Source organism: Pseudorca crassidens, chromosome 15, assembly GCF_039906515.1.
Source record: "Pseudorca crassidens isolate mPseCra1 chromosome 15, mPseCra1.hap1, whole genome shotgun sequence".
Lineage (NCBI taxonomy): Eukaryota > Metazoa > Chordata > Mammalia > Artiodactyla > Delphinidae > Pseudorca > Pseudorca crassidens.
The window spans coordinates 84,414,034-84,432,114 of record NC_090310.1 but is presented as its reverse complement, the minus strand read 5'-3'; the positions used below and the strand labels follow the sequence as shown (position 1 = coordinate 84,432,114).

Here is an 18,081-nt window from a genome sequence, read left to right as displayed (position 1 = left end):
TAAGTTGCTCCTGAATTCCTGACCTACAAAAACTGTGAGACAATAGGTGTTTATTGTTGTTTTCAGCTGCAAGCTTTAGGGTACTCTGTTACACATAGCAGATAAGAAACATGCCTTTGAACCAGAAATTCCATCTTCAGGTATATACTCAAGAGTGACACGTGTACATATCTACACACAAAAACTGTACACAAATATTCACAGCAGCTTTATTCATAATAGCTTAAAACTGGACTCCATTTAAATGTCCATCAATAGGAGACTACATAAACAAATTGTAGTATATTCATACAATACAACACTACTCAGCAATAAAAAGGAACACACTACTGATTTGTGCAAAAACATGGATGAATCTCAAAAACAGTATTTTGAGCAAAGGAAGGCAGCACACATGAGTAGATATAATAAGCCTGCGTTTATATGGAGCTTAAAACACACATTTACTCTATTGTTATAGGTTAGGTTGACGACGGTCAGGCTGATGAGGCAGGGGTGGGTACACCAGGAAGGGGGCTTTCTGGGGTAATGGAAATGTTCTATAGCTTGATGGCACTTAAACAAGTACAAGGCAAAAATGCACTGAACCGCACATTTTATTGTATGTAAATAAAAGCTCTATTTAAAAAAGATGAAATTAAAGACATTTTCAGACCCAAAAAACCCCCAGCACCAGAAGAGTACTGTAAAGGAGATATGAAACAGTGTTCTTCAGAATGAAATAAATAATCCCAGATGGAAGGTCAGAAACGCAGGCAGGGATGTAAAGCAACAGGAAGAGTAAACATGTGGAGAAAACTGACAGGAATGTTGACTGTATAACAATAATAAAGGTCCTATAAGGTCTAGAATTAAAATGCACTGTAAAAGCATAAAAGGCAGGAAACAGGGAAATTGGATTTGAGATCCTTGCATTGTGGGAATGTGGTGAAGGTAATTTATATTAGACTCAAAAGAGTCAAGGATGCGTAAGGTAATTGCTAGAGTAACAATTAAAGAACAATTAAAGAATGTATTTCCAAGGTAACAAAGGGGGAAATATGGCATTAAAAGCAAAACAAAACAAAATTCAACCCACAAGAGCACAGGACAGGGTAAATAAAAAGCAAAGTGTAAAATTGTAGTGTTTAAACATAAATACATCAGTAATTATATTAAAAGTAAAATAATTAAATACTCAAATTAAAAGTCAAAGCCAGGAGCTCTGAGCCCAGGCACGGTGGTGGTAGCCCGCACTGGGAGAATCCTCACCAGCCTGTCAAGCAGAAAACCAGTGCCGCTGGCTGGAGGATGGGGCTTGGGGCTCCCAGTGTGGCTGGAAATGCAGATGGGATGCCCTGGGAAGGAAGATGCTGCAGAGGGAGCCTCAAATCTATGCATCAAGTCCCCTCAGACCCATGGTGACTTTGAACCGCACATGTGCGGGGGAGACTCCAAGGACAGCGTGATGGAAGGCTGAGCAGGATTTCAGCTGCTGCCAACCGCGCGACGAAGAGTTGGAAGTCTGAATCCTGCCGACTTACAGGGGCCCAGTGAGCACCCTGAGTGAAAAGCCAGGTAGGCCACCCTTCAGAAGTAAAGACTGTGTCCCAGGAATAAGGATTTGCCATGAGGCTGAAGGCAACAATCCAATAGAACCATCCTAATAACAGAGTGTAAAAGCATGTTTCTCCAAGTTCAAGGTGATTAGCCCACAGGTCAACTTTCTGCCAAAACAAAACTCAGCACTGCACAGAAGATAAGAGAATAGAAAATCCCTACAACATACCTCTGCAGCATTCAGTATACAATAGTAATTAAAGAAAAGCTACTACATATGCAAAGACATGTGATCCAAGGTCAAGAGAAAAAAGAGTAAACAGCAACAGATCCTGAGCTGATCCAGATGTTGGCACTAGCAGACATGTGCTTTAAAAGCTATTAGAAATATAATCAGGACTTAAAGACAAAGAGTCATATTGAGTGAACAGATAAGCTTACAAATATAAAAAACAAAGACTCTAGAATTAGACAGTATTTGAAGTGAAAAAAATATACTAGATGTGCTTAAAAGACAGAAGAAAGGATCAATCAAACTTAAAGACAGATCAACAGAAATAACGTGATCCTTAAAGAGAAAAAGATGGAAAACAAAGCAAAACAAAACCCAGGCCGCAGTCACCTGCGAGATAATATCCAACAGTTTAGTACATGAGTGACTGGAATCCTGTAGGTGGAGCAAGAGAATGGGGTAGACAAAATATTTTAAAAAATACTCGTTGAAAATGTCCCAAACAATCATATTTCTAATCCAAGCAACTCAGTTACCCCAGAGTATATCAAGCACCTAGCACACAACAGTAAACTGCTGAAGACAAAAGATAAAGAGACCCTAGATAACTAATAAGAACGTGCTGTATAGCATAGAGATCTCTACTTAATACTCTGTAATGACCTATATGGGAAAAGAATCTAAAAAAGAGTGGGTATATGTATATGAATAATTGATTCACTTTGCTGTATAGCAGAAACGAATACAACATTGTAAAGCAATTATACTCCAATAAATATTAATTAAAAAAAAAGATAAAGAGATCTTAAAGCAGCCAGATGATAAAAACATATGCTACATACAGGGGAACAGTGCTACAGATGACGCCAGGCCGCTCAGCAGAAACCACGAAGGCCAGAATACAGTAGAATACTATATTCAAAATGCTGAAAGAAAACTATCTGTACATTACACCTCCAAGTGTGTACCTCTGACATCTTCACTCATCTCACCCATGGAACGTACAGCTTGGTGACTATAGTTAATAATATTGTACTGTATATTTGAAAGTTGTTGAGTAAATCCTAAATGTTCTCATAGCGAGAAAGAAAATTTTCTAACTATGTGTGGTGACTGGATGTTAACCACTCTTATTGTGTAATCACTTCACAATATGGTCCCATATCAAATCATTATGCTGTACAAACAAAATACAAAAAGGGGGAAAAAAACCCCAGAAATCCTTATCTAGCAAAAATATCCTTTAAAAGTGAGGATGTAATACAGACCTTTTCAGATAAACAAAAACTGAGGGACTCTGTCACTAGTAGCCCTGAGATCCATGAGATGCTAAAACAGTTCTTTAGACTGAAGGGAAATAACAGCAGATGAAAACTCAATTCTACAGGAAGGAATGAAGAGCAATGGAAATGGTAATGTGGGTGTAAAATAAAAAGAAATGAGTTTTGCATTTCCTCTTTTTTTCTACCCTGAATAATTACTCAAATCTCAGAATCGCTTAAATTAGGTGGGCCAAGCAGGAAGGTACATGCAGTGGAGGGGTGGGGTGACCCAGGCTCACAGAGCCAGCGTGTAAGGTGAAGAGTGCGTCAACAGCTCAATGTTATACCGTTTTATACCAAGCAGCCAGCTGTCTTTTAATGACATTCGGGGGATAAAAGTTGGTTGTCTTTTAACGTCTATTTACAGTAAAATAGCCATCATTAAAAACACACAAACAAACTTGAAACAGTCTCTAATTTAGAGAAAAGTTACCGGTACAGAAGTTATTTATCCTGAGCCATTTCAGAGTAAGTTGCCTCATTACCTCTGAACATTGGTGGACATTTCCTACAAACAAGACTATCTTCCTGCGCAAGCAGAATAAGATAATCAAAACTGTGAAATTAACACCGACACATTACTACCATCTATTCTTCAGAGCCCATTTGAGTTCTGCCAGTTGTCCTAATAACACCCTTTTTGGTACAACATCCACTTCAAAACACATGCTGTACTCAGCTGCCACGACTCTTCAGTCTCCTTCAGTCTGGGTTAGCTTCTCGGTCTTTCCTTGACTTTTTAAACTTTGAGACTTTTGAAGATTATATACCTGTCATTTTGTAAAGCGTTCCTCAATCCGAGTTTATCTGATGTTTACTCACAACATGATTAGATACAGTAAGGGTGATTAAACTTTTGAAATTCAATTAATGTAATTGTGGTAGTTACAAAATATGTTCATTTTTTGCCTTTTGATACTCCTTCCTTCAAGAGTGGAGCTTAATTCCATACCCTGCGAGTCTGGGATGGGCTTAGTAACTCCCTTCTAAGGCGTCATAAAAATACTACAGATTCTTCCTTGCTCTCCCTTGGGTCACTTGCCCTGGGGAAAGTTAGCTGTCCTTTTGTGAGGACACTCATGCAGCCCCATGGAGAGGCCCACATGGTGAAGATCTGAGGAACTGAGGCCTCCAGTCAACAGCCATGTGAGTGTGCCATCTTGGAAGCAGATCCTTCAACCCCAGCCAAGCTTTCAAATGACTGCAGCCCTGACTTGACTGGGACATCTTGACTGCAGCACCACAGAAGACTGAGTCAGAACGGTATCAGCTAAGCCACTCTGATTTCTGATCCACAGAAAATGTGGATAATGAATGTTTGTTGTTTCAAGCCGCTAAGTGTTGGGATAATTTGTTACTTAGCAATTGATAATGAACACAGTTATCCACCACATTAACAGAAAAAAGGAGGTAACAAACCATACTGTCATCTAAATAGATGCAGAAAAGTATTAAGACAAAATTCAAGACCCATTCTTGATTTAAAAGAACTTTCAGCAAACTAGAAAAAGAAGGAAGCTTCCTTATCTTAATAATGGGCACCCTACAACTAACATCATACTTAATAGTATAATGTTGCATGTTTTTCCACTAAGATTGGGAAAAGGCAAGGATGTTGGTCACCACTTTTATTCAGTATGGTACCGGAGGTCCTAGCCAATGCAGCAAGATATGGAAAAAATTAAAAGGAAAGGAAGAAACTGACTTTATTCTCAGACAACATAATCATGCATGTAAAAAAACCCTAAGGACTCTACAAGATAGCTATCAGAATAAATGAATTTAACAGGATTAAAGTATATAAGGTCAATATAAGAAAATCAATGGTATTTCTATATACAGTTACAAACAATTGTAAATAAAATAAAAAATTACAATTCCATTTACAATAGTTTAAAAAACATTAATATTTAGGAAAAATTTTTAACAAAAATACTCTTAAGACTCCTGAACTAAAAACTACAAAACAACGCAGAGACAAATTAAAGAAGACCTAAGTAAATGGAGAAAGGCACCATGTTCATGGATCAGAAGACTCAGTATTATAATTTATTAAGATGCCAATGCTACTCAATGGGGAAAAGAAAGTCTTTCAACAAATGATGCTGGGACAACTGGATAATCACATGGGAAAATAATGACTCTTACCTCTACCTCACAGAATACAGAAAAATTAATTTGAGATGGATCAAAGAACTAAAAGTAAGGCTAAAACTATGATGAAAACATAGGAGAACATCTCTGAGAACTTGGGGCAAGCAGCGCTTGTTTAGAGAGGACCAAAAAAGCATGAACCCAAGAAGACAAAACTGATAACATGGCCTTCATTGAAATTAAAACTCCTCATTAAGAAAATGAAAAGGCAAGCCACAGAATGGAAGAAAATATTCACAATAAATATACCTGACAAGAGAGTTCTATTTGTAATATGTAAAGAATTTCTACAAGTCTGTAAGAAATAAGGCAAAAACTCCCAGTAAAAATGGGCAAAAGACCTGAGTACTGACTTCATAAGAGATATATGAATGACAAATACACACAAGAAAAATGCTTAACATTATTAGTCATCTGGGAAATGCAGACTAAAAGCACAATGAGATACCATTTTATATCCACTAGAATAACTGAAGTTAAAAAGACAAATGCTGGTGAGGATGTAGGGCAACTGGACTTCTATACCTTGCGGGTGGGAGGGTAAAATGATACAACCACTTTGGACAACTCTTTGGCAACTTCGTACTAAGTTATACATGCACCTATCCTATGAACTACAAGTTCTATTCCTAGTTATTTACCCAAAGGAAATGAAAACCTATGTGTACAAAAAGAGTTTTAAAAGAATCTTCACAGAACCTATATTCATAGTAGCCCAAAACTAATGGGTAAACAAACTGTGATCTATTCATATAAGAGAATATTAGTCACCAATTAAAAAAAGGGACTATGATACATGCAACAACATGGTTGAACCTCCAAAACATCGTTTTATGGGGAAGAAACAGGACACCAAAGAGTGTCTTCTGTATTATTTCATTTACATTAAATGCAAGAACAGGCAAATTAATCCATAGTGATTGAGGTCAGCACAGTGGTCACTTGTGAGGAGTGGGACTCACAGAAACAACCTTCTGAGGTGATGAGAATTTCTGGATCTTGATTAAGTGGTGGTTATATGGAATGTATTTTATCAAATTCAAATCATAAGCTGCTTACAAGAAACCCACTTTAAACAGAAAGATACAGAAAGGTTAGAAACAAAAGGATGAGACAAAGTTGCACCATGCAAATACTGACCAAAGGAAATAGTCTTGTTATATTAAGACACAATTTGACCTCAAGGCAAAATGCATTCCCAGAGCTAAAGAGTACATTTCAGAATGTTAGAAGGTTTGTATTATCAGTAAGATACAAAATTCCAGATTTGTAAGTACTTACTGTAGCTGCAAAACAGATAAAGTGAAACTGACAGAACAAAAAGGATAATCAGACAAATACACAAGCATAGTGGGAGATTTTTAACCCACTAAGTCTCTTAGTAACTGATGGATTTGGGTAGACCAAAAACCCAGAAGAAATGAACACGATTAATAAACCTGACCTAATTCCACTCAAAGAACATGGCAAATAACAGTTGCAAAGTATACAATCTTTTCAAACACATATGAAACATTTACCAAAATCAACATATACTAGGTAAATTGCAAATTGCATCAGAAATTAAAGGATTTAAATATGTTCTCTGACCTCAATACAATTATGCCAGTAATCACTAAAAAAAAGTTAACTAGAAAATTTCCCTATATTTGGAAATCAACAAACACATATCTAAATGACACTTGGATCAAAGGTGAAATCATAATAAAAATCAGAAAATATTTTGAAATGGATGACAATAAAATGATGATATACACAAACTTGGATCCAGCAAAAGCCATGGCTAAGGTATTAAAACATAAGGAATACAAGTGAAAATAAGGACTGAAAATCAGTTATATAATCATCTCTTTCAAGGAGTTAGAAAAAGAACTGCACATTGAACAGAACAGAAACTATAAAGATAGGAGCAGGAATTAATGAAAAAAGAGAAATACTGCAGAGTTGACCAAAGGTAAAACTAATATCAGAAATGTAAAAGAAATATATGTAAAATGTAAAAAGTATAAAATCTTAACACCTTTATGCCAATAAATTGGGAAAAGTATATGAAAATAGTGAAAATCCTTAAAAAAACCCCCAAACAAACCACAATCTATCAAAATCAATACAAGAAGAAATAGAAAATCTGAAAATGAATAATCTTACAACTGTGAAAGAAATTGAGGGACTTCCCTGGTGGCACAGTGGTTAAGGACTCCACGTTCCCAATGCAGGGGGCTTGGGTTCGATCCCTGGTCAGGGAACTAGACCCTACATGCATGCTGCAACTAAGAGTTCGCATGCTGCAACTAAGAGTTCGCATGCCACAACTAAGGAGCTGGTGAGCTGCAACTAAGGAGCCCTCCTGCCACAACTGAGGAGTCCATGTGCCGCAACTAAGGATTTGGCAAGCTGCAACTAAGGAGCCCACTGGCTGCAACTAAGGAGCTCACTGGTCACAACTAAGGAGCACACATGCCACAACTAAGGAGGCAGCAAGCTGCAACTGAGACCTGGTACAACCAAATAAAAAAAAAAATAAAAAGTATTTTTAAAAAAAAGAAAGAAATTGACTCATTAAACTATATTATACAAGGACAACTTGAAGCCCACATACATTTTACTAATCATTTAAAGAAGAAATAAGAGCAATTTTACACAAACTCTTCCATAGAAGAGCTTCTCAACTAGCTTTATAAGGGAAGCAAAACCTTCATACCAAATCTGACGTGTACATTATAGAAAGTAATATTACATGACAATCTTACTCAAAGGTCCTAAAACATACAAAAAGGTCCTAAAAAAACACAGTAAACTAAAGCCAGTGATATGTAAAAAGAAAAATATATTAGAATCTAAGTGGATTTACTCCATGAAAATTCAACGTTATTTACCACATTAACATCATAAAAGAATAATTACAGGATCAAGCCAATAAATGTAGAAAAATATTTTGGTAAATTCCACACTTATTCATGTTAAAAAAAAAACAAAACTCCAGCATATGATAAAAAGAAGGACACTCTGTAATGTGATAAGGTGTATGTACAAAAACCTTATAGCAAACATATTTAATGGTATGATAGAGAAAGCTTTCCTGCTAAGATTAAAATAAGATAAGAATACCCAGTATGACCATTTCTATTCAACACAGTACTGCAGATCCGTACTCAACTCAATAAAAGATACAAAAAGTTTAAGTTTTAGAAATAAAGCTATTTCAAAGCAATACCATTTAGCACATTGACAGCAGAAAACTGCACTGAAACATCAAACCCCTTGGATTAAATCTAACGAAAGATATGCAAGTCCACTACACAGAAAAGCAGAAAAAAATGCTCAGAAAAAATAAAGAAGCCTAACAAATGGAAGAATAATCTATGTGCATATATTGAAGATGCAGTATCATACAGATGTCATTTCTCTCCAAACCAATCTATAAATTCAATGGAATGTCAATCAAAAACACAGTGGGGATTAGTGTGTTGGTGTGTGTGAAAACAGGTAACACTAATGTTTACATGGAAATGTAACAGGCCAAGAACAGCCAAGAAATTACTGAAGAATAAAATAGAACTTCTCATACTACTGGACATTAAGACTTATTACAAAGATACTGGATTTAACACAAGGACCCAGAAAAAAGACTAACAGTCTCTTTAAAAGATCACTGACTAAGGCAAAAAATAAGTGTATTGTGGACTTTATAAGATGCAGAAATAAAATATATGACAATAATAACACAAAGGATGAGTGAGGGGAAATGAAAGTATACTCTTGTAAGGAGGTTCTCATACTATACGTGAAACCGTATATTATTTGAAGGTAGGCTGACAAATTAAAGAAGTATATTGCAAATCCTAGCACAACCACTAAAATAATAGAAGAGGTACAGCTAACAAGCCACTAGTGGAGATAAAATGGAACCATTAATATGGGCAGTAGAAAAATACAGCAAGATGGTAGATTTAAACCAAACCATATTGATAGTTACAAAAAATAAAAAGGGTCTAAACCAGTACTATACAACAGAGCCTTCTACAATGAGAACTTGAAAGGTAGCTAGTGTGACTGAGGAACTGAATTTTAAATTTTAACTTAAGTTCAGATAGCCACATGCAGCTACTGTATTAGACAGTACAAGTGTAAACACTCCAAATAAAAGGCAGGACCCATAATGCTGGTTGCAAGAAACTCACTTTATTTATTTTATTTTATTTTTTTGCGGTACGCGGGCCTCTCACTGTTGTGGCCTCTCCCGTCGCGGAGCACAGGCTCCGGACGTGCAGGCTCAGCGGCCATGGCCCACGGGCCCAGCCGCTCCGCGGCATGTGGGTTCTTCCCGGACCAGGGCACGAACCCACGTCCCCTGCATCGGCAGGCGGACTCTCAACCGCTGCGCCACCAGGGAAGCCCGAAACTCACTTTAAATATATATAGGTTAAATGTAAATGGATGGGAAAAGATATGCAAACACTAACCAACAGAGAGCTGAAGAGCCTGTATTCATATGAGACCAAGTAGAATTCAGAATCAGGACGTTACCAGGGAAAAAGAGGGACATTTCATGATAGTGAAGGGGTCAAGTGATCAAGAAAAATAACAATGCTACATGTAGGTAAACTCAATAATAGCTTCAAAACATCAACAAAAACTGATCAAACTAAAAACAGAACTAGACAAATCTTCAATTAGGGTTGGATTTCAGACACTCCTTTCACTTCAAATAAGGGGAAAAAAATATCAGTAAGGATACAAAGGAGAGGAACAGTGCCGTTAGCCAAGCTGATAATTTAACCTTTACAGAACACACCACACAACAGTAGCAGAATACATTCTTTTCTGGTACACATGGAACATTCATGAAGGCCACATTCTAGGCCATAAAACAAATGTCAAATGTAAAAGGTTTGAAATAATAATGAGTATGTTCTCTGACTACAACGGATTTAAACTACAATTCAGTACTAATTTAAAATATCTGGAAAAATTCCCAAATAACTGTAAGTTAGAAAACATACTTCCAACAACTAACAGGTCAAACAAGTCACAAGGGAAAGAAATACTTTGAACTAAATGAAAATGAAAACATAACATATCAAAATCTGTGGGATTCACTCAAACAAGTACTTACAGGGAAATTTATAGTTCTAACTGTATAAATTGCATATATAAAAAAAGCCTTAAAAAATCAATATTATAAACTTCCACCTTAAAAAACTAAAAAGGAAGAAGTTAAGCCAAAATAAGCAAAGGAAGGAAAAAATGAAGATAAAAGCAAAAATCAATGACAAGGAAAAGAGTGAAATATTAATGAAATAAACTGATTCTTTGAGAAGACCATTAAAACCGCTAAACTTATAGCTGGACAGATCCTAATGACATTAAAAAGATAATAGAGGAATATCATGAACAACTTCATGCCAATAAATTAAAAAATAGATACAATGGACAAATTCTTTGAAAGACACAAACTACGAAAGCTTACTCAGGAAGAAATGAATAGGCCCATATCTATTAAAGAAGCTGAATTGGTAGCTAAATTTTTCTAACAAAGAAAACTCCTTGCTCAGATGGCTTCATCCATTGATCAAACAGATATAATTTATGAATTATACCAAACTTTTAAGGAAGAAATACCAATTCTACATCAACTCTTCCAAAAAAGTAGAAGAGGAAAAAAACACTTCCCAACTTAATTTTATGAGGCCGTGATACCAAAACTAGAGAAACATATTACACAAAACTACAGATCAATATCCATCATGAACATGGAGGCAAAAATGCTTAGCAAAATCTTAGTAAATCAAATTCAGTAATGTATTAAAAAATTCATATTAACCAAGTGAAATGTATCCGAGGAATGCAATGTTGGCTTAATATTTTAGTATCAATCGTTGTAATTCACTATTTTAAGACTGAAAAAGAAAAAGCACAAGAACAGTTCAAAAGATGAAAAAAACCACCTGGCAAAATTCAACACAATTCTTGATAAAAAAGATCTCATTGATTTAGGGGTAGACGATAACATTCTCAACATGATAGTGGGCACCTATAAAAAGAACCTAGAGCCTAGATGTCTAACTTAATGGAAAAGACCAAATGCTTCCCCCACCAAGATTAGGAATAAGGAAAGGATGTCTGTTCTTACCACTTCTCACAGTACTGGAGGTCCTGGCTCATGTGCTAAGGCAGGTAAGAGAAATAAAAGGCATACAGATTGGAAAGAAAGAAATAAAATTGCCTATTACAGATGGCATGATTGTGCACCTAAGAAAATCCCAAGGAATCTATTAAAAAGGTGCCTGAACTAACTGAATTTAGCCAAGTCACACAACACAAGGTCCACATGTAAAAATCCATTTTATGTATATATTAGTAACAAGCAATTGAAATTTAAAAATTCCATATAATCTCTGTGACAGAAAGCTTATCCGTGGTTGCCTGGAGCCAGTGGTAGGGGTGGGGGTGAGTACAGGACGGGGCAGAAAGGGACAGTCTGGAGTGAGGAAGTGTTCTACATCTTGATTGCAGTGGTGATCTCACAGATGTATAAATCTGTCAGAATTCATCAACATATTCACTAAAAATGGGTGCATTTTATTGCATGTAAACTATACTTCAGTAAAGTCAATTAAAAACACAGATCAATGGGATATAATAAAAAATCCAGGGGCTTCCCTGGTGGCGCAGTGGTTGAGAGTCTGCCTGCCGATGCAGGGGACAGGGATTCGTGCCCCGGTCCGGGAAGATCCCACATGCCGTGGAGCGGCTGGGCCCGTGAGCCGTGGCCGCTGAGCCTGCGTGTCCGGAGCCTCTGCTCCCCCACAACAGTGAGAGGCCCACGTACGGCAAAAAAAAAAAAAAAAAAAAAACCATAAAAAGTGCACTATAAATACAGATGCTCAATTTATGACAATCACAGCTCAGCATAGAACACTGAATTATGGTCTAAAAAAACAAAAAAGGGATGAGGATTACTGGATAACCCTGTTGGAATTAAAAAAAAAAAAGTCAAAACGCCCCAAAACTTAACGTTTATTTTACATCTCATCCAGAAATTAATTCCAGGTAAAATTTAAATCTAAATCTGAAAAGTGAAACAAAATTTCTATAGGATAACAGGAGAGTATTTTCATGACCTTGGTAAATCGAAGTTTATTAAAAGGACATAAAAAGCACTAACCATAAAGACAAAGATCGATCAAATGGATATATTAAAAGTAACAACTCTTCATTAAAAGATCCTTTCAGAGAGTGAAAACCTTAGTCACAGAGTGCGAGAAAATATCTGCAATGCTCAGAACCAACGAATGACTAGTATCCGGAATACGTACGCAACACCTACAAATCAATAAGGATATGACTGACGACCCAATAGAAAAATAAACAAGATTCTCAAACAGGCAACATATCCAAATGACCAATAAACATATGAAAATGTGTTCAATAGCTTTAGTCATATGGGAAACAGAAATTAAAACCAGAATGAGGTACTACCGCCCACCCTCCAACACAGCTAAAATTTGAGACTGATAATACCAAATGTTGTAGCTGATATGGAGCAACCGGAACTCCCAAACACTGCTGGTAGGAATGTAAATTGGCGCAATACTTTACAAGGTAGCTACTAGAGTTAAGATACATATTCCTTCTGACTCAGGAATTCCACTGCCAATTGCCAAAGAAATTCCATACATATGGGCACAAAAGACACGTACGAAAACGTTCATAGCAAAATTATTTGTAATAGCCTCAGACTAGAAACAACCACAATCTCCAACAGCAGAATAAACTGTGGTATATTTATCCAATGAGTTACTTACTATACAGAGATGAAAAAGAAAAAACTATTATTACATGAAATGACATAGATGAATCTCACAAGGTTTGAATAAAATAAGCAGATACAAAACAATACCTACTGGTCTAGTTCCATTTAAATAAAGTCTAAAAAAACACTATAGTGTTAGAGGCTTATTAAAAAATAACAGTTGCTAAGGAATAACAAATGCTTACCATATGCCAAGTACCATTCTAACTAATTTTTATGTGTTTAACTCAATTTTCACAACTCTATAATGAGATGCAACTTATTCTCCCAAATGTGCAAATTTAGTCACAAAGAGGTTAAATAATTTGCTCAAGGACACACAGCGACTACGTGTTAGACCTGGAATGCGAAGGCAGCTAGCCTGGCTTGAGAGCCCGGCTAAACGCTACATTGACGCTCAGTGGTAGTGCTTTACTGGAAAGATGGAGGGAGGGCAAATGAGCAGAGGGAGGTGGGAGAAGTAGGATGACTAATTCCCATCTCTCAAGAAAACAATGAGTAGATAATGCCTAAAGTTGGGTGATGGGGTGGGGGAGAAGAGAGAAGGGATCAAGAATTAGCAGTATATGCATGTTATGAAAAAATCTGGAGGAAAGATCAGAAAAAACCAGCTAAACAACATCACAACAGTAGTTGCCTCTAGGGAGTGAGTCAGAGTGGACCAGGGGACTGTTATACTTAACCTATAAGCCTTACTGTTACAGAAAAAAAACACATGCACATTACTTTGATAAAAATAATTTTTAAAGCTTTAAAAAGATGTAAATATTTTTAAAAACAACAATGCTATCATGTATTGAGCCCCAGTGTCCCTGGCATTTAGCTAAACATTTTATATACAGTATTTCACGGAATTCCCCTAACAATACGGAATTGGTGCCAGTATTACTATTATTTTGCTGATGGGGAAACAGATTCAGGGTTAACTAGCTGGCAGGCGGCAGAGTCCATGCTGGAACCACCACGAGGGAAGATGAAGGTCTAGAAGTCAACAAAGAACAGGTATGGAAGGATATTCAGGAGGAGCTGGTGACTCATGCTGGCTCCAGGGAGGGGAGGGGACATTAGGAGGGGGATCTGAGAAGGATGCCCAGGTTGCTGGCTTGGGTACCTGAGGACATGTTGGTCCTTTTCTCTTCCGCAAGGTACACGGAAAGAGGAGCAGAGGGCCAAGCCTCTGATGGGGAGTTTATGAGCTCAGTCACAAATACGTAGAGCCCCTCACTGTTTGGGAAAGGCACTGCTCAGAGGAGGACGCAGTGTGGGGAAGACCAAACATGTATGAACTCAGCGTGGGGGTGGGGAGAAGACTGAGGGGGATGGTCAAGGACCCAGGGAGAGAAAGAACGTCTGGGGCCTGGCCCTGCTGCCTGCCCAGCCTCCGGGCCACCCATCCAATGTGCCCTGTCCCCCACCCTCACAGCTCCTGCTGTCCCCCGTGCTACTCACTGCCCTCAACACCACCGATCATTACCTTCCACTCTTCAAAAACTGTTTTTCGAAATACAGTCCACTCATCTTTCAATATTGAAATGTCAGGGCTTCCAAGCGCCTCACGCCCTCACCGTTCCCCTCAGGAACCAGTCACGCCCTTAGGCCTGGGTGAGGCTCCTGCTACAGGCTCTCACAGGTGCTCCACATTCCTCCTTTGGAGCACAGAAAATGGTCAAAGAAATCACTTCCTGTACTTTAGTTACAGAATATGTCTCTGTCCTTCTAGGAGAGGTTCATGAGGGCAGGAGGGGCTGGCAGACTTTTTCTGAAAAGGTCCAAATAGTAAATACTTTCAGCTTTGCAGGCCACAGGGTCTTAGTCACAACTATTCAACTCTGCCATTGTAGCCCGAAAGCGGTGCAGACAACATATGAATGAACGGGTGTGACGTGTCACGGCATCATTTGATCTATAAAATCAAGAGGTGGCCACATGGCCACGGTTTGCGGAGCCCTGGTCTAAATCGCCAGCCCCCAGCTTAGCATCCGGCACACAGCAGGCACTCAGTGAATGAAGAAAGAAAGAAAAAAGCCGTTGCTTTGGCAATGAGATGGAGACAGGTACTGGGGGAGGTGGTTTCAGTGGGACGGTGGGGTGGGATGGAGACAGCAGGGGGCTGAGGAGAAGCAGCAGCTGAGGAAGCAGGAAGTCCTCTTTCCGGAGCCCCCCGTTTGCCCGGCAGGTTTGGGGGACGGCCCTGTCTTCGGGGAGCGTGTCTGCAGGCTCCGAGGGGAAGGCAGGGCTGGGGAAGGAAGGGGAGAAGGCAGGGCTCCAGAGCTCAGGTGTGTGTGGGTTTGGTCCTGAAGGAGGAGGACACCTGCTGAGGACAGAGGAACAAGGACGGTGGAAGGGACGAGGGGGAAGCCTCGGATCATCTTCCCCGCGAGACGTGCGCCTGGACCACCTGGTGAAGAGAGTGGGGCTCGGGGAGGTGAAGAACCCCAGCGCCTGTGGGGCTGCGAGGGCTGGCCATCCAGGACAGGGCCACAGGCCTCCACCGTCCCTCTCCTCTGGTGAGACAGCACTGCTAACCAGGCTGGCGTTTGGGTTTTTAGTGCTGCCTAGTGTGAGGTGTGTCACTCACTGAGTCACCAGCACGACCTGCTATCACTTCCTGTCCCTTCACTTTCCCATGCGGGCAGTGACAGGCAGGCCCAGAGGAGGATGAGTTCACACTTCAAACATGTAGACGTACCCAGTTCTTTCTTGAAGGGTATTGAAAGGCATTTTCATGCCAGAGGATTAGTGGCTGTTTCATCTTGGTGCGTTCAAGTGTGTCTGTGTGTGCCGTAAGGTATCTCCCGATTAGGCAGAACGGAATTTTTCTTTAATGGAAGAAACCCCTCGACTGGGGCTTCGCATAGTCGCTATCTAGTCTTACAAGCCTGACAAAGTATTAACACCCACGAAACACAACTTCTCACAGAGAAAGTATTAATATTATGATATTTAAACAGCCTGAAAAGTTTTCTCACAGAGTCGAAAACCGACAGCCAGTCAATTTCACTTATTCTAAGACCCAGATACCCGGAAAAAAGCTTCCATTTTGACATTAATTTGTTAATTCTTTACTGCTACTGGAACGTGTAGGTAGCAGTGCTGGAACGTGTGAGAAGGGTTTGGACCCCAAACTATTTTTTACGAAGAACTAAAGCCACCTAAAATATCTTTTAGGTGACATGCCGGGGGAAATAAAAGTATTAGGGCCTGTTTTCTTCTGCTTTATTTCAAGGTGTAATTGCTGTTACTATTCATAGATTGAAGGCTCTTTGTATATTCTAACAAGTAAAACTTTAATTCATACTTCCATTTGGAGGTTTTCATTCCTCACAAATCAAAAGACAATTTTCCTAAAACACATCAATCCTCACTCCACCATTTCAAGTTCTTCTAGAGATGATGGGAACCACTGTCTCCAAATTCACTAGAGTTTAAAATGGGGATGCCTAACCCCTGTAACACAGCCTTTATTTGAACGGACTTTCCAATACACCTTTAGATGCACATTCAATAAACTTGATCTCTTACCCTATTGTTGGGTTGATATTCGGATCAAAACTGTCCTCCACGAACCGCCACACAATACTTGATTTACCTACACCTGTATCCTGAAAGAGAATGAGAGGTGAAGAAGAAAAAGTTTTACCTGCTTGCATACACCAAAAACTACCTTGTGCCCTACGTTCAGGATTTTGGGAAAATCATTCCAGATAGGTAAATTTTACAAGTTAAGAAACACAAAAAGGTTTTCATAAAAATTCAGTGGAGTAACTAGGAGATTTCAAAATGTATTGTAGGAGAGGGGTTCCAAGTTTTTAAGAGACAGGATCTTCTGAAAGATCCAAAGTTTCTGCTTACTGTGCAAAGTGACAAACTCACTTGCTTTATAATAAGTCTACGTGAACTATGAACTCTTGAACTACTTCTGAGTAATCCCTGATAAATCCTAGCCCCACCCTATCTAGGAAGGGCGAAGACTAGTTATTGAAACCTTTTTCAGTCTTTAAGGCAGCAACTCAGGCAAGAGAGCATCAATTTCAGAAAGTATGCTCTGAAATAGCAAGGTTGCCTCGACAAGTCAGGAAGCTGAAACTTCAAACTAGTCTTTGGGGCTTCCTGATTTGAATGTCCCCCGCCCGCCCCAAGGAAAGTAACTCTGTGAGAAGTGTCAGAGGTATCCCACAAGTTCAAAAACACCAAGCAGATGGCAAAGGAGACTACTGCTGCTCGTAAAACCTAAAGACCTGTTACTGGCTGTACTTCGCAAGACTTGGCCAACTCCTAACTAGTACCTGGAGAAGCTATTTAAGAGCTGCTCTTAACCCAGATGCAACGGAGAGGCAGGGAAGGCTCTTCACCCTTTGAGGGGCGGGAAGAGACCCTGGGCTCCAGGGAGGGACGAGGGGAAAGGTCCCTCCCGCCAGCAAAACCTTCAGGACTGTGCGGCCAGGTGGGCGGGACAGCCTGGGGGGGGAGGGGGGCTGGAAGGACGGTCCCGGGGCAGGTAGGCGGCGTCCCGCACTGAGACTGAGAGAAGGGGCAAACGGGACGTGGGCACGCCCGGGTCCCCGGCCCGCCCGGCCTCCCGCGGCCCTCCCAGCCGGCCCGCCGCCACTCACCCCCAGCAGACACACTTTGAGCTCCCTCAGCGCCATGGCCTGGGAGCCAGGGGAGCGGGCCCGCCGCCGCCCTAAGTTGAGAAGGGAGAGGCCCGGCCCAGCACGAGCATCCCCCAGCGCCGCCGCGGCACGGCCTAGCCCCGGCCGCGGGGCGCGTATAGGCGGCGGCCGCCCGTTCGCCGGTCCTCGGCCTGGCCCGTCCGTCACCAGCCGTGCGGGACCCGCCTCAGCAGCCGGGACGGTGCCGCGGGTTCCCGAGCGCCACCGCTGCCGCCATCTTGGGACGCCAGCCGGGTCACCTGACCTCCCCGCCCACCTCGGCAGCCACCTTCGCCGCGAGGGCGGGGCCGGCTAGCGCCGCGAGGCTCGAGGCGGGGGGCGGGGCCGCAGACGAGGGGCGGGATC

The 18,081-nt window shown here is 40.2% G+C and overlaps 1 protein-coding gene across 1 annotated transcript in view; it reads right to left on the bottom strand.

The window, feature by feature from the left end:
- Positions 1-17,990, bottom strand: part of RAB22A (RAB22A, member RAS oncogene family) — a 49,928-nt gene extending 31,938 nt beyond the window's left edge. The window contains exons 1-2 of the mRNA XM_067708593.1: positions 17,677-17,990; positions 16,586-16,665 (exon numbers count right to left, since the gene is read on the bottom strand). Coding sequence (XP_067564694.1) covers positions 16,586-16,665; positions 17,677-17,712 — 116 coding nt within the window. The 5' untranslated portion in view covers positions 17,713-17,990. The remainder of the gene's footprint in view (positions 1-16,585; positions 16,666-17,676) is intronic.
- Between the last annotated feature and the right edge of the window lie 91 nt (positions 17,991-18,081).